This window comes from Lytechinus variegatus, chromosome 4 (genome assembly GCF_018143015.1).
Source record: "Lytechinus variegatus isolate NC3 chromosome 4, Lvar_3.0, whole genome shotgun sequence".
Classification (NCBI taxonomy): domain Eukaryota; kingdom Metazoa; phylum Echinodermata; class Echinoidea; order Temnopleuroida; family Toxopneustidae; genus Lytechinus; species Lytechinus variegatus.
This window is the reverse complement of record NC_054743.1, coordinates 55,032,603-55,055,402: the sequence shown is the minus strand read 5'-3', so window position 1 is coordinate 55,055,402 and position 22,800 is coordinate 55,032,603. Positions and strand designations below refer to the sequence as shown.

The 22,800-nt window shown below is 38.3% G+C and overlaps 2 protein-coding genes across 3 annotated transcripts; both read right to left on the bottom strand.

The window, feature by feature from the left end:
* Nucleotides 1-215: 215 nt before the first annotated feature.
* On the bottom strand, nt 216-3,154 carry LOC121413072 (NACHT, LRR and PYD domains-containing protein 3-like). Its single transcript, XM_041605834.1, has 2 exons — nt 3,134-3,154; nt 216-1,910 (listed from the first exon to the last, which is right to left on the bottom strand). Exons 1-2 carry the CDS (start codon nt 3,152-3,154, stop codon nt 216-218), a joined length of 1,716 nt encoding a protein of 571 aa, XP_041461768.1.
* A 5,268-nt stretch (nt 3,155-8,422) lies between these two features.
* Nucleotides 8,423-17,795, bottom strand: LOC121414350. 2 transcript variants are annotated; one of them, XR_005969841.1, is made up of 2 exons: nt 9,919-17,795; nt 8,423-8,507 (listed from the first exon to the last, which is right to left on the bottom strand). XR_005969841.1 is itself a non-coding variant. In XM_041607504.1 (2 exons), the coding sequence occupies exon 2, from the start codon at nt 16,047-16,049 to the stop codon at nt 10,887-10,889; it is 5,163 nt and encodes a 1,720-aa protein (XP_041463438.1). In that variant the 5' UTR covers nt 16,050-16,183; nt 17,595-17,795; the 3' UTR covers nt 8,429-10,886. The 2 variants fall into 2 exon arrangements, 1 of the variants encoding a protein (XP_041463438.1); XM_041607504.1 differs by having other exon boundaries at nt 8,429-16,183; nt 17,595-17,795.
* Nucleotides 17,796-22,800: the final 5,005 nt, after the last annotated feature.

The window sequence follows — 22,800 nt, the reverse complement described above, 5'->3', positions numbered from 1 at the left end:
TTATTCGTTTTGCGTCACTTGATCTACTTGGGGAGTATTTTATGACTGATATTAAAATAAATAACAATGAGTTTGGTCGAGTAATGTTCTTTAAATATTTCATAACTTTGAGCACCTGTAGTTTTTGGCATCGTTTATTTTAGATATTGCGGGTAGAAAGTATAAATGAGAAAAAAGTAATAATATCTAGGCTTTTACGAATTATTCTCTTCGAATTAAGAGGGTGTGTACTTTTTGTGTAAATTATTTACCACTTTACGATGATTCATGATGAAGATATGTCCTGATACCGTGTGGCCCTGCATCTCTTCCCTGATCTTAAGTGTGTTGCTGGATGAAGTCGATAGATGATCTGCCACAGCTCTGGCCACTGTTTGGTCTTGACTTTCATATGCTACATCAACAATGTAGTCATCGTTGCACCCATGTCCCATTGAGAGTGTTGACGTTGTTGTTATTAGACGAGTTATGATATCCAATCCGACCTCCTTTTGTTGAGCCGATGTGAAGTACAGAAGCTCCCGAAATTCCTTTGCTTTTCCGATTATATCCTTCATCAGCCTATCGTACATGCTTCTGTTTGAGTTATGAAGAGATGCAAGATACATCCCTGATAGATACTCCTGAAACAGCTTATGGGGAAACTGCACAGATGAGTCTGCGGAATGTGCGTGATTCATTTTGCTTCTCCTCTGAAGGATCGGTGCTTGTTTAGTGAGTACTCCAACTTGACAACCTGTGTTTACACAACCTGGCCAGCTCTTGAACTCTTGTTCAGTGAACACCAATCGCCTTTCTATGAGCCCCTGGAACGCTAGACAACCGATGTTGGATAGATTGAGGAGTATTACTGCACGCTGTACATGCCATTTCTCGTCTCTTGCGGACAAACCGAGCTTTAAGAGATAATGATCGACCAAGAATTGAACCATCGCGTTAATGAGCTGAGAAAATGTTTGTAATTTCGACATTGCTATGCGACGAGCTCCATCAAATTCTTTCCACATGATACACATCATAGCTGTGTATATGGGGTATGGAGCCATGTTCTCTCTGATCAAATCGTTATTTGACATAAATCGATTCAAATCTTCAGCCGAAATTATGTCAGGATGGAAGAACTTGGTGACGTAGGAAGAAAGATTCTCATCAGAGAAACCTTCCACGGCAATGAAAGCATACAGCTTTCTGAGCTCTGTAATCTTCCGTATCTCATCTGATCTCCATCGTCTTGATGTAATTAGTACTTTCCCTGACTTGAAAAGCCGATTCAGGATGATTAGGGCGATTTGGTAACAGCTATCCAGATCGCCAGCAAACTCATCAAAACCGTCCAGAGCGAGAAGGACGTCTTTTTGATGGGAAAAGACATACATGTTTAGCTGCATGGCTGTTACCATATTGTCATCTGGGAGGTAGGACTTTATAATCTCTCCAATTGTCTTATCCTTAACTTCACGAAGGAGGACGAGAAGTACAAGTTTAAAATCTTGGTAACTGGCTCCATGAATCCAGTCCCAAACGATTTTTGCACAGAGAGTTGTCTTCCCTACACCACCTTCACCTTCAACCAACATCCGTTGAGGAAAGACCCCGTTTACCTTGGTCTTGAGTAGGTCTTTGTACAGTAACGGTGTCTTATGCTTTGTTCCCTTATCTTCTTCCATCAAAGTCAGATTTGTGAAAATCCGATTAAATTTAAGTAGAAGGTCGCTGTTCAGTGGATCGGCTTGAATTTGACAGTGGTGAATGGCAGAATATTTCTTGACCTCTATGATGACCCGTTTAAATTCATCTTCCGTCATTGATGGTATGTGATCTCCGGCCTTACCTGTAATGAAATTTAAATGAAATATCTCAATTACAAAGGAGTCCCTTCCTGTATGAGTTATACTCAAGGACTTGAAGTTCTTGTTTTATGCCATTTTTCTATTTTCATCTAATTTTTATGTAATATCTTTTTGAAATTTTATGTACTTTTTTCAGTTTCGTTTTTTTTTATTCGCACCTTATGAGTCAGATTGAAGAACAATTTCGGTGTCCTGTAATCATTAGTGAGATTTTGATATGAATGAACTGATTAATAAGATTATTCGTATCATCATTATCATGCTCATCAATCTCATCGTATTTGTTTTTCTTCAGCAAGATATGCATCTATAGACCAATTTCACAACGTGAGAGGGCAGCAGACTGGTCGCCATGCTGCGGTGGGCGAATCAACTTTATAGTACACAAGTCAATAGGGTATTTGGTACATTCGTTCGATTTTTTTTATTTTGGACCAATTGAGCAGATTTCTTGTAAGATTCACAATGAGCATTAATCGGAGAACTTCAGGTCGCATCTGTGCTGTGTTCAATTGCCACAACAATTGGAGAAAGCTTCAGGATTGGAAGCAAAGTGAATGTGAAATTTACTCGCCTTGGACTCATGAAGCCTGTTTGTGTGTGAAGCCGTACTCCCTGCATAGGTTTCCAGGCCGTGATGAAGGCCCTGTTTCATAAAGAGTTACTATGATAGCAACTCCTGCTGGAATTGTAACTACCATGGCAAAAGTGAGAATTCTGCTTCCTGATTGGCTTTTATAATAAAAGTTGCCATTCCAGCAAAACTTGCTATCATAACTTTTTTTATGAAATGGGCATTCGCGCTGTTACCATGGTAGTTAACATTCCAGCAGGAGTTGCTATCATAACAACTTTTTTATGAAACGGGGCCCTGGCCCTCTCTTCCCTTCCTCCTTTCTCCTTATCCTCTCTGTTTTTTCTCTTGCCTTTCCCCCTCTTGGATACTGATAGGCCTGCATAAAATGTGGTGGTGGTGGTTTTTTTGTGGGGGGGAGGGGGGATTTATTTGAGCATGCTTAGATGGAAATATCAGTCCCTCTCTCTCTCTCCCTCTCTCACACACTCTCTCGCTAGCCCCCCCCCCCCTCTCCCTCTATGTCTCGTTCACTCTCCCGCCACTCTAACACAATTTACTAGCAACAAGAAGTGAGATCCCTGATGAAAACCAACAGCGATTCTTGGTCATCATCAACTCACTTTTACTGACAAAACTAAGGGGGAAAACTAGCCAAAGTGCAAAAATTCATCATACATTCATCGGTCAGATATGGCCATTGTCTTACACCGTCTACCAAGGTGTCCATGCTTTATTTTATTGATTTATGATGAAGTTAATGACACAGTATCAGAGCTTATCTGTAATCTTTCATTGAATTTGTACACAGAGCCAATCGCGGTCAGCGCACTTGCCCACCGCAGCAATGGCGTCGCCGATAGAGGGCCAAATACATAAACCGGCCGTGAAATTGGTCTATACTGTGCTGCACTCGACTCAGGTGATGTGAATGGGTACCCGGCAGGATTAATTCATTGAATGCACTGAGCGCCGCATAGTTGAAAGTGCGCCAAAAGTATATTCCCTGTTAGATTTTCACTTTAACATGTTGATTGTGGGTAATTTTGGGCGTAGAATCAACTGAACATAATTCAAAGCCGATATGACGTTACCTTGATACCAAATTTTGATTGGCTAATTTAAACTTATCTGTGAAAAGACAAATTACGTTATATCATGTGTAGCATATAAACTTTGTGTTATGTGCTACTTTAAGATTAACCAGAGTGAATGTTGGTTTATGCTTCTCACATGCATAAAAAGTGTGTATGAGATGCCGAAAATAATTTTATGGCATCAAAATGATCATTAATTAGATTTTTTTTAATCTGAAAAATATTAACCGTGCTTTATCAGGCTGTGTTGACTTGTGTAAAGCGCAGAGCATACATGTATAACACCACAAATGTATCAATATGAGGAGGGTTTTTGACTGAAATTATTCTACAAGTAAGTTTTATCTCTGGATTAATTGTTGGTATAGCCCTTATTTGCGTTAGCAACCTTTATTTTGTTTACATTATGCCCGGAATTCATGCAGTTTTAATGGAATGGAAGGGGAATCGTCTTCGCCGTGCAAAAACGAACGGTAATATATACCCATACGGTGCACCACGATGACTGCGCGGTACAAAAATTACCGTTTTTTTGAAAAGTTTTTTTGGGTGTTGTGTCAAGTTAAATCGGCTCTAACATGAAAACGGGCAAAAACGGGCAGCTAAATTTGGTATCGACTTAAAGCTTAGACATCGGAAGAAATGATGCTTATAGAATTTAGACGGAAATTCGACAATATCTAAACATTTCTAATGTAAATGCAAAAAAACCGTGGATTTTCAGCCTATTTCGAGGAATAATCATCCTATAAACCCCCTGAAATGTGTCTTTTATCTACTTTGAACCCTTTCACACGAAAAAAGAATATATCAGGATTATGGTGGAGCCATTTCAGATTCCTAAATGAAAAACCTTTAATGAAATATACACGACATTTCGCAAAATGTCACAATTTACGATTTGAGGTACATGTAGGAAATTAACAACCTTTATGCAAATTCCGGAACGAAATATTTTGCTGAAGTATTCTCCAAAGTGTTATCTTTCAGCTGGGCATGACAAAAATTAAAAATCTGAAATTGCCCAAAATGACTTTTGGCGCACTTTTGTTTCGCCCCGGCCCACTGTGCGCCGGTGATAATAATTATACTTGCTTATATGGCGCTTAACACATACTCTGTCAGAAGTATCTAGCGCTCTACAGTATATGCAGCATAATTACCCTGGCTTTAGCAGTGCAGCTGTTACGCGCGCTGCGTTTCAAGGAATAAATTCCTGCCAGGTACCCATTTACGTCACCTGGGTTGAGTGCAGCACAATGTGGATATATTTCGTGCTGAAGGAAATTACGCCATGGCGGGGATTCGAACCAACGACCCTCTGTTTCAGAGTCCGGAGACTAATCCAATGGGCCACAACGGTCCACTAGTAGCTCAAGCTAATGCCGAGAAAATAATAACAAGTGATCATCCGCAGGCACAACGCGCTATATAAATCCAACTATTATTATTTTTATATTAAACTTATACTAACATTACTTACATCGTTTTCCTAATTGCCTATCGTTATTGTAATTGTCAGCATGGTCAGCATAGCAATCATTATAATCTTTTTAATCAAAATTGACATCACCATCCGTTCTTTGCATAGCAGTAATGAAGGTGGTGGTATTAACCTTTCTGTACACTATCGGCCAACTGTACAAGATTGATGTTTTCTAACTTGTTAGACAGTATCTCCCTCGCTTCAACTTGTGGGACTGTCTTCAGCCATGCACACAACATCTTATAGGTAGCTTGCATTATGTTGCCAATGTTATCTCTCTCAAACCGACTTAGTTGAGCCTCAGTGAATTCTAGAGCTAGTCCAACCTTCCTGAAGTCTGATGGATCCATACCGTCAGCAAGGAGATGGAGTTCAAACTCAGTTAGATTCCCAGGGCTAAACCATAAACAAAGACACTAGAGAGGCTCAAAGAGATGTTTTCTCAATTACTTTTCATGGAAAATTATATACTGCGTTAAATCATAAAAATATTTTACTTAAAAACTTTTAGATTTGGCATTTCTCAGATATGACATTGGAAAGAAAATGCACTATAGCTCGCCATGCAAACTGGATAAATTATCATGTTCATTGAGACATATGTACACATAGCCAACAGGTATACTATACTCTGTCAATATAGTTTTGGATCAAAACCGTCATGAAAATATTGCGAACCTGCGATTGTGCTTACATCCCGTAAGGCAAAATTGACTTTATAGTATTTTGATCGTCCCTTACTGTACTCATTACGGTATAATGTAGTTTCTGTTTCTGTTTATGGTAACTCCCGTAAGGAACTCGACAGGACAGCACTTTTGTTGGTAAACGCCAAGCTGGTATATAACCAATTACCTAGGAAACATTTTACGTCTTAATCAGCCACAGTGGCTGACCTTTTTATCAAAGTGGAGACAATGGCAGAGTAGGGATTCGAACTCACAACCTTGCGATTATGAGTCCAATGCTCTAACCATTGGACCACACGTAGGCCGTATTAATGTACAATATAATAGTATAGCGATGATAATAAATAATAATACTAATTATGATGATTATGATAATGATGAAAATGATGAATCATTTCAATTTTCCTACTCGGTATTTGGACCAGGATTTTGCTCCACGTCACCGGACCTCAGGAGGAGCACATTGGTCATACTAGAACAGAATAGATTCCTTTGTATTTTATCTGCGTCTCCACTTGATGAACCTGACCTACTCACTGGAGAGATTGGTGTTCTATCAAACTCTGCGATCTCCTAAAACGAAGAGGACACATGACAGAAAGACTTTTCAAAAACAGATTAAACAGATTACCCTGCACGCTGTTATATAATTTTACCGGATTCATGTCCTTCCGGCTTATTTTATATATTCTATTAATATCCAAGTCCTTTGGAAGCGTATCAGGACAACTACCCCCTGGACAATTACCCCCCGGACAACTACCCCCGGACAATTACCCCCCGAGGACAATTACCCCCCGGACAACTACCCCCGGACAATTATCCCCCGAGGACAACTACCCCCGAGGACAACTACCCCCCCGGACAAATACCCCCCGAACAAATACCCCCGGACAATTGCCCCCTGGACAACAACCCCCCGGACAACTACCGCCCGGACATTTACCCCCCGGACAACTACCCCCTGGACAATTACACCCAGGACAACTACCCCTCGAGGACAATTACCCCCCGACAATTATTTTATTCACAAGTATCTTTGAATCAAACGATCACCGCTGACAGATGCCGTAAAAAGTCGGCTTCATCTGCAAATCTTACTAAATAGGCTTGTGTCGAAACAGAAAAATCAGAGAATAAGAGCAAAGAAAATTTGAGAAAAAATGGACAAATAATGTGTAAGTTCTAAGCATTTGAATATTGCAATCACTAATGCTATATAGATCATCCCACTGGCAATGCGACAAGTATGCATGATGCCACATGTGAACAGCTTTCCCTTTGATGGACTGTCAAATACCCTCAAAATGTCTCTTTTTGCTTTCTCTTGTGGTGATACAAACTTACTATCCATGATGCATTTTATAAAAATCTGTATTACATGTCCTCCTATAGAAAGAACACATGATTTACTGATAGATGTGATGAAAGCGGCATTTTAAGTGAACAAAAACGAAAGCAATGGGGAGAGTTGTTTACAAGTGACTTCACGCATCTTTGTCGCATTGCCAATTTGAGAATCTCTATAGCATTAGTGATCGCAATATTCAAATGCTCATAACTTTCTCATTATTTGTCCGATTTTTATCAACTTTTTTTTATCAACTTTCGTTGATCTGTTTCTTTGATTTTTTATGTTTTCACACAAGCTATCTTGTTCTGAAGCTTTCATTCTCATTTTACTATACCATGGCGGAACGCTTATCTATCTCTATATACATTTTTCCATGAACGATCAAAATAATTTAAAACTTTCTTAATAGTGATACTCAATTTGTCCTTCACTTAATTAATTCGATGTAGTGTCGAAGTATTTTCTATTCAAAATGTTTTTTTTTAATGAGTTTTATTTCCAATTTAGATTTTAACATAAATATCTAAAAAACAGATACATATTCTTTTACATTCATATAGATAGACACCTTGCTAGGTTGAAGTAATATACAACAGATCCTATTCAAATAGAAAGACAAGCTGATGAAATATATAAAGTACATGGTCAGCCTTCAGGGACGCAGTGTCCGATTGTGAAATTTCCTTGAAATTTCCTTGAAATTTTCTTGAAGTTCTGCTTATTTGTTATATATCAAGTTTAGAACAAAATTTTAAAGTGATATTTTGCGAAATTATATAGGCCTATATTCGCAAAAAGAAGAATGTCTAAATGTATTTTACGTACACAAGTCAAACGCCAAAATTCCCAGGTCAAGTATCTTATACATGAAATTCGAGATTCTGATTTCTTTATCATATTTTTTGAACTTCCTCACAATCGTCTACTCTTATAGGGTAAATTTCAAGCGTCAAGAATAATTTGTAAGATAAACTTAAATGTTAAGGATGGTATGTGTCACCTTAAATAAATGAGAGATCGAAGTACATTAGTTCAAAGATCAATAATTGCAGATATCATACGAAAACCTATTTATGCTGACCTCGTATCATATTATATTGCCTATTATATGCATTGAACCATTGTTTAGACAATTCAAAATCTGGACGACGTTGGTCAAACCTCACAGATGCTTGTTCTTTGCAGATATTTTGAGAGAGGAATTCTCTGTTCTCATCGAGATCATCAACCTCTTTTAATGAACTCTTTTCAACCAATGAATTGCTGAAATTGACAGTAAATCTTAATCAGCATCGTCTTCTCGGACATTTCCACTTATTACAGTGACTCTTCTTATTCATCGTGCTCCAAAATCCGTTTCATCATTGCCATTGGATCACTGAGATCTGAAGAACAATCGACCAAGAAAAACCGCTTTGGAATTGCATAGGCTGCATTAGTCTGCAATTTTATTCAATCTGTATAGAAAAAACAGAAATGAATGCATCATAAGTATTTGTTCAATATTTGCACAAATAAATGTTGACTTTGATTTTACATATCAAATATCTCAAGTCATTTTGTCATTTATATAGAAAATGAACAATAAATTGTAAGTCAAAGGCTTTCGCCTCAATACGAATAGATATGAGGCCTCTAGTCTTAGCCATGTCATAATTTGTATGTACTTTTCAAATGTGGAAAAGCTAACGTTTGGTGTATAACAAAACACTTTAACTTTTATAGGTATGCTTTTTGCATAAATTAAAGAACTTCGTCCTTATTGAAGCTCACACATATTATTCTAAATTACGAGAATCACAAGTGCTTCATCTCGTTAATTATGTTTAACTTGCCTGTCATTTTAATATGACTGACACTTTGTATGTCACTTTAAATTTAAGTCTTGCATCCAAAGACACATTCATAAATAAACACACCAGTCTTGAATAAGACTAATCAAATAAAACCTGCGTTACACGCATTCCATTTGATCATTTAAAGCTAAAAAATATGGCTTGGCAATTTCTAATTACATGAGCCTATTTCCTTAGGCTCAAATAGCATTTAACCTCCAAAAAAAACATTTGACCTTGAGCTAACCTTCACACTTCCTTGAAGGATAATCTAAATGTGACTAATGTAAATGTATATAAAAAGTAGACGTATCTGCAATGCATCATTTCTATGCTTGTTATAGATTTTATACAAAACAATACACAAACTATTGTTTCTATCTGTTTGATAAATAACTCACAAATGCTTGGCTTTTATCCTTTGTATCAAAGCTAATAAAAAGTTAATGGCCTATTATCAAAAACCTATCCCTAAACAAGTAGGCTTTCATTGATAAATTATAAGCCTCAGAATATCAATATAACACTTCATCGTTCATATCAACGTAAAATTCAAACTTCCTTTTCTATCTGTTTCCACAAATTAATCGAAACCTTCAGTCAATATGAAAACTATCGGTATCTTTTTATATGAAACGACTCATTCATTGTTTCATGTTTGTTTATCTGAGAATGTAGTCTTCTAACCACTCTATGTTTGTAAAATAAATAATCGTTCTATCACACAGAATTCTGAACCATTTCTAAATTGACCTTATGAAATTCAATATCTTTTATCATAAAATGAGCGACATTTATCTCCATGTCATGTCTGTTTTATACCAAATTGATACATGTTATAATTTCAACTCGACCTACGTGTACGAGTACCAATATCGGTCACGTATCGCTTCATTTTTTATGCACAGCGAATTACCGTATCGTACTACGCACACATAGGTCAAGTAAATTCCAGTTTTCTTCCATATCCAACCAAAATATACATTTCTGGTTTATACATAATTATTAAATGATAATTTATCTTTACACTCACTTCTTGGGCGGCATTTCTCGGCAACTAAATTTCATCATAAGATGACTTTCATCTTTCAAACATCCCTTCAGCTTGAACATAACATGGCTTCTGCGAACACGTTTTCTACAGAACAAATTAGCATAAATTCCGAACGACTTCATGGTAGCCGTAAAATTTCCAATGGTGTCTCGTAAAAAGGAAAAGGAAAAATTGGGAGATTCACAACAAAACATCCTCCCCGCCCATGAGGCTACGCCTCAGCAAATATTCAATATTCAACAATTTTTCTTTTTTTTTTACTTTTCAGAAAATACATACAGTATTAGCAATAAATGGATTTGATACATGTTGAAAAAGATGACATAAAACGATATCCAAAATTATCATCCTTTCAAAACATTAATTGCATCATTGAAATACTGTTTCAATATAACTGAGATCAGTCTTTGCGAATGTTCTTATATAATAATGTCAATGTTGTCAATAATGTCAATGTTGAACTTCTTGTATAATAATGTCAATGTTGTCAATAATGTCAATGTTGAACTTCTTGTATAATAATGTCAATGTTCAGTCTGTATAAATGTAAGTTGTATCAACGTAGAGCTTGTCTTGACAAAAAAAAAGTTCGCTAGTGTTCAGATGACGTGTTGCCGGCGAAAAGAAAACTGGTCGCGAGCGAGGTCCACCACGAAGAAATCTGATTGCGAATGTTAATACCTATTGTGTATATGTGAATGTTAATACCTATTGTGTATATGCGAATGTTAATACCTATTGTGTATAAAATTGATTATGAAGAAAAATATGGAAGTGAATATCCTCTTTCACTTTGTATAATAAACTATGCTGTGCTTCATGCTTAGAAAATGCATAAATATCATTGCAAACATATTTTCATTGATATTCACTTATATGACAAAATATTTCTTCTTGACACTGAAAAATACACTATTAACACTTGTGTATAACTTGGTGGCAACACGTCACTCATCTGTATAACCTTCAGCAGGGCATATAACTGCGATTTTGGTGATTGGACGACGATATTCACCCGATGCAGTTCTCACTTTGACATTGCGAACTCTGTCATCTAGACCGGGATACACTTCAACGACCCGACCTAGCAACCACTTTCCTCGAACCTCGTTTGCGTCCGCAAGCATAACGATGTCATCAACACGAACATTCCGACGATCCGCATTCCACTTTCTTCGAGGCACTAATAGAGGTAGAACATCTCGTGTCCAACGCTTCCAAAAGGAGTCGACGATTTGTTGAACAAATTCTACCCGATGTCGAGGATTCTGCGAATCTCTAAAGGGGCCTTGAGGTACATCACGCGACGCTCTACCAAGCAGCATGTCGTTTGGGCAAATGTAACTCCCATCATCAGGATCGTTGGGAATTCTACCAATTGGCCGCTGATTGATGAGATTGGCTATATCTAACAAACATGTATATAGCTCAAATGGTGTTAAAAGCTGTTCTCCGATGGCTTTCTTCAAGGCGTATTTACAGCTTTTCACGAGCGATTCCGCACATCCGTTCTGGTGAGGCGCCGAAGGAGTGGTGAATTTCCATTCAGTTCTCTTACTTGCACAGAATTCAGCTAGTTTCTGAGCATCCCAACCTCTGATTACCTCACGCAGCTCTCTGTCGGCACCGACAAATTGCGTACCATTGTCACTCAATAGATAGGCAGGTTGGCCTCTAATTGCAAAGAACCGCCTGATCACTAGAAGAAAGGCCATGGTTGAGCAGTCCGTAGCCATCTCCAGATGTACTGCTCTTGTGTTGAGGCACGTGAAAATTACCCCATAGTATTTGGCAGTTGTGTTACGGGTAATCTTCACTCTGTATGGACCAAAATAATCAACAGATGTATTGTAGAATGGGGGAGTCTGAGGGGCTACTCTTTGCTGAGGTAATTCTGCCATTAGCTGTTTCTCAACTGCATGTTCCATCTGTCTACACTTCGTGCATCTGAACTTGATCATTTTTGCAAGCTTATGTCCCTGCAAAATCCAGTAGCGTTTTCTTACTTTCCCAGTAGTGGCTGCTACTCCACTGTGACCTTCCTGATGCATCTCACTAGTTATGAGCCACGATATCTTGTCTTCACGTGGCAAAAGCACTGGATGTCTCATATCAAATGATAGTAGTGATCTGTCCGTTCTACCACCAACTCGGATGATTCCCTTTTCATCAGTGTAGGGGCTCAAAGTCTTGAATTCCCCCTTGTCAAGGCGTGCTTTCAGGGTGGTTTGAGCTCCTCTGATCAGCATATTCTCTCCTTCTTGTATCTCCTCTGGTGTCAAACATTGGTTATCATCATCTTTCTTGTCAGCATTTAGTGCATCCTTTAACTTGTGCACAAATCTCAATATGTAGGCAGCTACTCTGACAAGACGTCTCCAACTAGAGAAGTTTTCACAGTTGATAACTTCCTGGTTTGTTGCCATGGAAACCAGAAAGACCTTTCGATTTTCCACTTCAAGTACAGCTTCGTCATCCAGTACAGCTTCACCATCACCAGTTGGCCATTCACATTCTGGGGTGTACAAGAAGTCTGGCCCTTTCAGCCATCTGTTGCCCAGTTTTGCTGTTGGCAGCCCTCTAGACACATCATCAGCTGGGTTGCAACTTCCGGGAACATAACGCCATTGAGCTGGGTCAGACTGGCTTTGTACTTCCGCCACTCTCACTGCGATGAAAGGCTTGTATCGCTTTCTTTGGCTCCTAACCCATGACAAAACAATCTGGCTATCTGTCATGAAAACCACCTTTTCAATCTCTAGTCGCAGTTCTTTCTTCACGGTGGTGTACAGTCTTGTTGCCAATACAGCAGCTTGAAGTTCGAGGCGTGGCATGGTTAACTTCTTCAACGGTGCTACTCTCGACTTGGCTACCACAAACCTCACTTCATATGTCCCTCCTTCAAGCTGCCATCGGAGATAGATGCATGACCCGAAAGCGTCTTGAGAGGCATCTGCGAATACACACAGTATGGGATTGTTAACAGCTGTTGCTGGTGTGAGGCTTCTAGCTATCCTAACCTCACTCAACTCTTTCATTTCCTTGAAAAAGGCTATCCACCACTTCTGATCTTCTTCTGGCAGTTTTTCATCCCATTCATAGCCTTTTTCCCAGAGCTTCTGCATCCCTATCTTGGCACGAACCAGAAATGGCGACACAAATCCTAACGGGTCAAAGACTCGTGCTATCTGGCTCAATATTTGTCTCTTGTTGAGGCTAACATCTTCGTCTGTCTCATCTCGGTCCATCTTTACTTTGTAGGAGAACATATCAGAGCTATTCTCCCATACTGCACCCAGAACCTTTTCCTCTGTCATAGTTTCAAGGAGTCTCATCTCTTTATCCTCTTGGGTGTTTCCTGTTAATGGTTGATTGGACAACCATCCTTTTACCTTGAATCCTCCTTCAGCTAGAACCTGGTCAATCTCTTTTGTGAGTCTCTCGGCTTCCGGATTATCAGTGACTGACTCACATATGTCATCCATATAGACACAGGTTTTTAGTACTTGGGCCGCTTCTGGATGTCTACTCTCTGCTTCCTCGGCCGTCTTTCTCAGCGCAATCTGAGCCATGGCTGGGGCAGGTTTATCGCCAAACGTCAGAACAGTCTTGATGTAGGTGTCTGGTGACCGGGTAATTTGCATGTTCCGCCACAAGAATCTATGAACATGCTGGTCGGACTCTGGCACCAGAACTCTGTGATACATTTTAGATATATCACCACACACAGCTACTTTCCTCTCTCTGAATCGAAGTAGAACTCCAAGAAGACTGTTAAGGAGATCCGGCCCTTTCATCCAGTACTCATTCAGTGTGTGGCCTTGAAAAGAAGCAGAAGAGTTGAACACTATGCGTACTGGTGTACTTTTCTTCTCTGGCCGCAGTACTGCGTGGTGAGATATGTAATGTACTGGCCCTTGGTAGCTGTCTATCTCACTGTCAGCAAGCTTTCTGGAAAACCCTAAATTTTCCATTTCGTTCATCTGTTCATTATATGCTGCTGCATATACCTCATTTCGGGCTAGTCTCTTCTCTGTTGTTACCAAGATCTTTTCCGCTTGTGACCGATTATCTGGTAAAAGGTTGGGATCTTTCTTCCATGGGTAGGAGACTTGCCACTGATTTCCTACTTTCTTGCAAGAACTTCTGATCGTCTGTTCCTCAATCTCCTCTTGTCTACTGAGACCGCTCGGCATACAATGACAGGACGTCGGTATCACGCCCATCGTCTCCGAACTCCAAAAGTCTGTCAGATCTACAGGATTTGATATCATCTTGATATGAAAAACTTTACTGTCCTTAGGTTTATCCGTAGGTTTTACGCCGAACACCACCCAGCCGAGAGGAGATCGACGAGCTGCGAGGTAGCCATCTTCTCGAACCTCTCCTCCATGAAGTTTAGCATTGTCAATACCCACTAAGACGTCCACTGAACCACTACCTCTTTTCAGTTCATCATTCTTTAGGTGGAACCTCCTTGCAAGAGCCTCGTTATCCACCGCAGCGATGTTCTCAGATATACAGGGGATACTCATGGCGCTGATAACAATAGGTCTTGAACTCTTCCCACACTCTCTCAGAGGAACCAGATACCTCTTAGTATGAAACACCTCTTCCGTTCCTCCTACTTTTATCATAGTAAGAGTAATTGGCACACCTTTTAGCATCAGCTTCTCAGCAAATGCTTCCCTGATCAGACTGGTCTGTGATCCAGAATCTAATAATAGATTTCCTTGATTTGTACTTGCAGCTCGCCTGTTGCCAATCACATCTACAGTCAGAACTGGAAGAAGGGCCTCATCATCATCAACTGCTGTTATCCCTACTTGTTTGGTAACATTTCCTTCTTTTCTTTCGGGTTTCTTGCCAGAGTGGAGTAATGGATGATGGAAGTATGAGCATTGTACTCCGTCAACTGTTTCAGTGCACCGTTTCTTTCTCTTGCAAGTTGAAATACGATGATCCTTACTTGCTTTTTTAAGGCAACTAAAACAAGCATAGTTGTCTTTGACCATTTGCATTCTCTCATCTAGGGACTTGGATGTAAATCTTGTGCACTGATCTGTCCAATGCCCATCGGATTTGCACACCCAGCATCTGTTTTCCGTCCTTTTGGGTGATGCTACTGTTGTTGATATTTGATTAACGGCACCATTAAACCTTGCATCACTTCTGACAGGTGCTGAAGACCGCAGTCTTGCCTTCATCTCCACTTCCAGGAATTGAAGAAGGACCTCCAATGTAGGCGACGTGTTCCCTTGTTGAGAACGGAACCATAGCCGTCGATCCTCTACACACATCTTCCTCTCGATCAAGGCTAACATATGGCTATTATTCATATCACTACCTCTGCCAATCTCGTTGAGTGAATTGTAGCTTCGTCGTACAAGGTTCACAAAGTTCACAAACCTTTCATCTTCTCCATTCTTTAGGCCTTTGATCTTTGAGAGGTCATTCACGATAACATCAGCAATCATCCGTGGATCGCCGTACAGCAAATCCAGTTGCTTCCAAGCAGCATCATAATCTTGCCCCAGTCCTTGTATGTTCTGCAGTGGCTTTCCAGAAAGACAGGACTTAAGGATCATTAGAGCATCTCTTCCTCCATACTGTCGGTGAACCACATGCTGAAAGTCAGCCTTAAAAGAATGATACTCCCTTAAGTCGCCAGTGAACTTGGGTAGCTTAGGTCTTTCCATCTTGAAACACGATGGCTCAGTTCCTACTCTTGTTCCATGTGCTTGACTACTATCTGTCATAGGAGAAGCATCTCGTACATCTTGCATTCCTACAGGTTGTCCATCACTAGCCGCAGCTAAGTTTTCCAAGTAATCCTTTACTTTGACCTGTAACCTGAGGAACACTTTCTGGCATTCATCCATATACTTCTCTTCCTCTTCAAAGACAGAGTCATCTTCAATGGTATCAGTAAGAGCTTCGTGTTTCACCTGAAGATCTTTGTAGGCCTCCTCATAGTCCGACTCTGCCTTGGATATATCATCAACAGAGCGTTCTTCATTTACCAGGAAATCCAAGGCATTTCCCAATCGTGTAAACCTGGCCTTGGCACCTCTTCTCTTCAACTTGAGGCTCTTTTCCAGTTCCGTCATGGTTCCTCAACACACCCAGTATCCCGTCTAACAGCGAAATTGAATTGTTGGATCACTGAGATCGGAAGAACAATCGACCAAGAAAAACCGCTTTGGAATTGCATAGGCTGCATTAGTCTGCAATTTTATTCAATCTGTATAGAAAAAACAGAAATGAATGCATCATAAGTATTTGTTCAATATTTGCACAAATAAATGTTGACTTTGATTTTACATATCAAATATCTCAAGTCATTTTGTCATTTATATAGAAAATGAACAATAAATTGTAAGTCAAAGGCTTTCGCCTCAATACGAATAGATATGAGGCCTCTAGTCTTAGCCATGTCATAATTTGTATGTACTTTTCAAATGTGGAAAAGCTAACGTTTGGTGTATAACAAAACACTTTAACTTTTATAGGTATGCTTTTTGCATAAATTAAAGAACTTCGTCCTTATTGAAGCTCACACATATTATTCTAAATTACGAGAATCACAAGTGCTTCATCTCGTTAATTATGTTTAACTTGCCTGTCATTTTAATATGACTGACACTTTGTATGTCACTTTAAATTTAAGTCTTGCATCCAAAGACACATTCATAAATAAACACACCAGTCTTGAATAAGACTAATCAAATAAAACCTGCGTTACACGCATTCCATTTGATCATTTAAAGCTAAAAAATATGGCTTGGCAATTTCTAATTACATGAGCCTATTTCCTTAGGCTCAAATAGCATTTAACCTCCAAAAAAAACATTTGACCTTGAGCTAACCTTCACACTTCCTTGAAGGATAATCTAAATGTGACTAATGTAAATGTATATAAAAAGTAGACGTATCTGCAATGCATCATTTCTATGCTTGTTATAGATTTTATACAAAACAATACACAAACTATTGTTTCTATCTGTTTGATAAATAACTCACAAATGCTTGGCTTTTATCCTTTGTATCAAAGCTAATAAAAAGTTAATGGCCTATTATCAAAAACCTATCCCTAAACAAGTAGGCTTTCATTGATAAATTATAAGCCTCAGAATATCAATATAACACTTCATCGTTCATATCAACGTAAAATTCAAACTTCCTTTTCTATCTGTTTCCACAAATTAATCGAAACCTTCAGTCAATATGAAAACTATCGGTATCTTTTTATATGAAACGACTCATTCATTGTTTCATGTTTGTTTATCTGAGAATGTAGTCTTCTAACCACTCTATGTTTGTAAAATAAATAATCGTTCTATCACACAGAATTCTGAACCATTTCTAAATTGACCTTATGAAATTCAATATCTTTTATCATAAAATGAGCGACATTTATCTCCATGTCATGTCTGTTTTATACCAAATTGATACATGTTATAATTTCAACTCGACCTACGTGTACGAGTACCAATATCGGTCACGTATCGCTTCATTTTTTATGCACAGCGAATTACCGTATCGTACTACGCACACATAGGTCAAGTAAATTCCAGTTTTCTTCCATATCCAACCAAAATATACATTTCTGGTTTATACATAATTATTAAATGATAATTTATCTTTACACTCACTTCTTGGGCGGCATTTCTCGGCAACTAAATTTCATCATAAGATGACTTTCATCTTTCAAACATCCCTTCAGCTTGAACATAACATGGCTTCTGCGAACACGTTTTCTACAGAACAAATTAGCATAAATTCCGAACGACTTCATGGTAGCCGTAAAATTTCCAATGGTGTCTCGTAAAAAGGAAAAGGAAAAATTGGGAGATTCACAACACAACAGCCATCATTGTGTACTTTAACCTAAGGAATTATAGCCAGCCAACTTGGACTTTTATCTGGATACTTTTTTTGGAATAACTGCCAAAACTGATTTCAAGAGACGTAAAACCATTATCATTTATGATTTGTTTATATATGGTTAATTATTTCGTGTAATAAAAAAGGGAAATCAATTTCAAATTATTTTATTGTTATTTGTTGCAGTATCGTAACAATACATATAAATAATCAAACTAAATGAAGAATAATGACAAAAAGAAGCTGATAAATACTGCCTTTCTAAAAAGAGAGCAGATGGAGTGAATTAGAAAGTCAAAAAGGGGCTAAGCTTTCGATCTTAGCAGAATCCTCGTCGGAGGCAAAACGACAAACTTATAAAGTGGAATCTCTCTTGGCTTGAGGTACTTCTTTGGCCTTACTTACACTAACTTCCCTTTGTGTCTGCCTTCTCCTTTTCTTTCATCCCCTTCATTAACCTGATTGGTCATCTCTTCTCACTAATGTCCCTTCTGTCCCCTTGTTTCTAGTGTTGCTGTTGAATGTCTGTGGTCTAAATCATGGTTGTTCCACTTTATGTTTGTCATTTTGCCTCCGACGAAGATTCTGCTAGGATCGAAAGTTTAGGCCCCTTTTGACTCTAAATGAAGAATCGTCAAAGAATATATTTAAGCATTCTGTGACTATTCTTCATTTAATTTATTATTTTTTTCCATGACGGGGAACATACTTCGTTATTTCATCGTATATATATATATATATATATATATATATACAGTGCGTCCCAGAATAAACGAAACCGAGATTTAGCGATTATTTATCATAACTTAATTATAAATAGAATAGACAAATGACCTACCAATTTAAAGTTTAGAATCTCCTCTTTCATCTGATATTACTTAGGTTATTTCTTATTCACGCATGAGTGAACAAAAACAATTTGAAGAAAGGATACCAAATACTCATTTGGAGGGGGGTATCTGGGTATCAAAAAGAAAACCACATTTTTGAAAAGTTCAATATCTGCTCTTTATTTTGGTACCTCAATTACAGAAAATGGTCAAGAAATAAAAAAGTTCTGGTCATTTAAAATAAGGCTTGTATTTCCATAATTTCATGAGATAAATGTGTTTTCACCGGTTTCCCACAGAAGCTTTCGCATGGTAAACATTAGACTTTATGCATGGCTGATCGTCAACAAAACGGAGTGTCGAGTGAGTTTGAAAGCCAGCCTGTAAAACCTCTTCATTTTATGAAATTACTGAAATTCATGCCTTATTTCAAATAACTAGAACTTTCTTATTCCTCAACCATTTTCTGTAATTTAGGTATCAAATTAAAGAGGGGATATTGAACTTTTCAAATATATGGTTTTCTTTTTGAAACCCAGATACCCCCCGCCAAATTAGTTTTTGATATCCTTTCTTCAAATTGTCTTTGCTCACTCATGCGTGAATGAGAAATAATCTAAGTAGTATCAGATGAAAGAGGATATTCTAAGCTTTAAATTGGTACGTCATTTGTCTATTCTATTTATGATTAAGTAATGATAAATGATCGCTAAATCTCGGTTTCGTTTTTTCTGGGACGCACTGTATATATATATAAATGTATACATATATACGATGTTCACCTTTTCTTTCACACAATATTTAAATAAAAGAGTTGCCAAAGCTGTAGTACATGTATAACTTTTTTTCGGCATCTCCGATTTTTTCAAGGGTAGATAGCTCCGGGGAACTTTGATTTAAGCTACTCCTAAAGCTTTACACATTGGTATACTTTTTCCCATACGTGTACTGTATCAAAGCAATAGCTTTGATCCAGCTGAGGCATGGCGGCTTGTCATTGTTCAAAACCCACCTTCACCCGACAAAGGAAATTATTATCATTATTTTTTTTGGCATCACCGATTTCTCTAAAGGGTAGATAGCTCTGGGGAACCTAGATTTAAGCTACGCCTGCCATTTTTCTCTTCATCCATTTCTTTCACACAATATTTAAATAAAAAGTTGCCAAAGCCGTAGTACATGTATAACTTCACACATTTAGATACACACACACACACACACACACACAATATATATATATATGTACATATATATATATATATATATATATACATACAAAGAGCTCACTTGCAAAAGGGGTTAGGTCCAAATTTCATCATTTCAAATCATTTTTTTTGTCTCAAATTTTTTTAGTAACTCTATAAGATAATACCAAGAAAAGTTGAAATTCAATGTGATCTAAAATGGCCGAGAAAAAAACTTTTTTTCAAAAGGGGTTAGGTCCATTTCAGTTAATTGCAAAGAGGGTTAGGTCCACACAGATTGTTTGAAGAAAAGGAAATTTTAAGAAATATGAAGAAATGTATATTTCTTTATTATCTAATTTTATGTTCTCATGGTGGAGTATCATGAAAATTTAGTTTCGCATAAGAATATTGCAATATGGGAGAATAAAACAAATGATTTTCTTTGAATGGACCTAACCCTTTTTGCCAACAAACTCTTTTGAAGACCCATTTTGAAGGTCTATTGTTCATAAATTTTATTGTTTTCTGTCTCAAAACCTCTACATTTTTTCGCTGATGAAAACCACGAAAATTTCAAATTCACATGAAAACGTGAATAAAAGTGGCAAAGAAAAATATTTTTTTTAATAAAAATCGATTGGATTCATTTCAGCTTGCTTGCAAAAGTGTTTAGGTACACCCTGATATTTGTTAAAGAATATATAGACAAAAATGGAGACAGGTAAATTTCTTTTATATCCAATTTCATGTTCAGATGGTAGGGTAGTAACTCATGACATTTTAGTTCTTCAAGGATATTGCAATAAGTGAAAAAAAAACATGCAATGGTCCAAAGTGGACCTAACTCCTATTTCAACGAAAGTCTTGATATATCATATCAGCCTTACCCTCGTACACGATGAGTGCTGAGCGTTGCTGGATGTATCGAGATGAGTACAAGGCGACGATAGGCCATGTATCCCCGACGGTAAAGGTAGTAACGTATTTTTCTCGCCATGTTTGCCCTCGTCCTGAGAACTAGCTACCTGTGAGTATGACTCCGATGTGCCATCATGTTGGTCTGGTTCACGTATTTGAAACGAATCGCATAGGCTAGGAGATGATACGCCGTTAATGGTAATATATCTCATGTCCAACTCGTCTAGGTCACAAGGCTCTGGAGCCTTGATGTCAGTAGGATCAGAGGCAGGAATGGATTCCTTCCCTTTCGGCTCTGTTGAACACGTTGAAAACGTATGGTCATCAGCAAAATTCAAATGTCCTTGCTGAGCATGTTGAGTGATATTACGGATGTTTCTGATATCACACGGAGATCTGTTGGCCGTGTCACAATCAGGAATGGCCGAGGTCGACAGAGTCTCCGAACACACATCAACTTTTTTCATGTCACTTGAAGATTTATTTTTGGCCGTTTTCAGGTCTGCAGAAGAAGACGGTTGTTGTTGACAGGACTTACTAACAATTTTGCCCTTTTCACCTCTTGGAGAAATATTGGAAGATGGATTCTGCCTATTGTCATTGTCATTTTCTTTTGATTGTTCAGTTTCTTTCTGTGGATCATGACGATACCTCCTGAGATACGTCCCGATCCTGACACGCCAGACACTTAGAGATACAGGCATGGTGACATCAGGACACTGCGTGGCAAAAACAGAGAACGCAACATTAATACATAGTACAGTTGACGCATCGATCTATTAATGCACTAAAACAATCGGGATAAACTTTAAAAGTATATTCTTCCAATACGAATATAGCGGTCAGAATTCTGAACAAAAACCATGGTCTAAAGTTGGGGTTCCACTAAGGGGAGACAGATGTGACGCACTTATCCATAACTGTATGATCCATTTATCATCGCATTTTGGCACTCAAACATTGATAATAGCTTCACATAGTTTTACCCCAGACTTAGACCAGGCTTAAAGCCAAACTGCAGTAATATGAGCCTCTTGATCTGTTGATTTATTTTTTTCGAGGTTGTATACATCTTAAATTCGCATTCCAATTAAAACAAGGTGGTTCGCAAACCACGAGTCTCGTCTTATTTCGCAATCAATGAAATATGTGATGTAATATTTTGACGCTATCATCCCTGTGAACACACACCTGTTTAACTCTTCATGCGTTCACCTGTATACCCCCCTGTGTGTTGCATTATTTTAGGGTCTCATTCACATTGTTGCCATGAGTCACAGACTCCTAACAATAAACCTGGCCATGGTATTGTTTGTGAGGTGGGTTTTATTGATTTTATCCTCTCATTTTTTCAATGAACTTCCTGGCTGTGATCAGGATGTATTGATTTTTGGGGAAAACTCAACGATTCTGTAATTTGTAAACTGCGATAATCCCCCGGATAATCCATCGGACGCTAAAGTAATGTCGCACGCGCGATCGATCGGTACACATGTACGGTATATAAAAGCGTCAGGCTATACATTGTAGCTAGGCACACTCCGGGGCATGCAATTGTTCCAAAAACAATGGGACAGGGGACGTCTCTGGGAAATGTGTGGTTGTGCAAAAATGCGAACGAAACACGCCTACGGATGTGCAATAATGCGAACGTAACGCATGAAGAGTTAAGGATGGTTTATACCAAGTGTAACACAAGTGATGCAGAAATCAAGAAAGGATGCAACATCAATTAGGAAAATACAGAGCCTTTCCGGTTTATATCAGTCACAATTATCAACCTTGAATGGACTTCTATCGACTAGATTAGTTTGACACTATGGAAGCTCTTTAGTGAATCACTACGGTGTTCCAACAAATGAATTTCCCAAATGTCAAGCAATGGATAATTCGGTTTTCTTCGTTTGCATGCCAATTTGTCTATGCTCAATTTGCATATACCCAATCAAACACTGTACCTCCTCTATTTCACTTATTAGCAACTTAGCAAATCGATTAGTTTTGTTTATCGATATATGTTTCGGTCAGTAGATTATCAA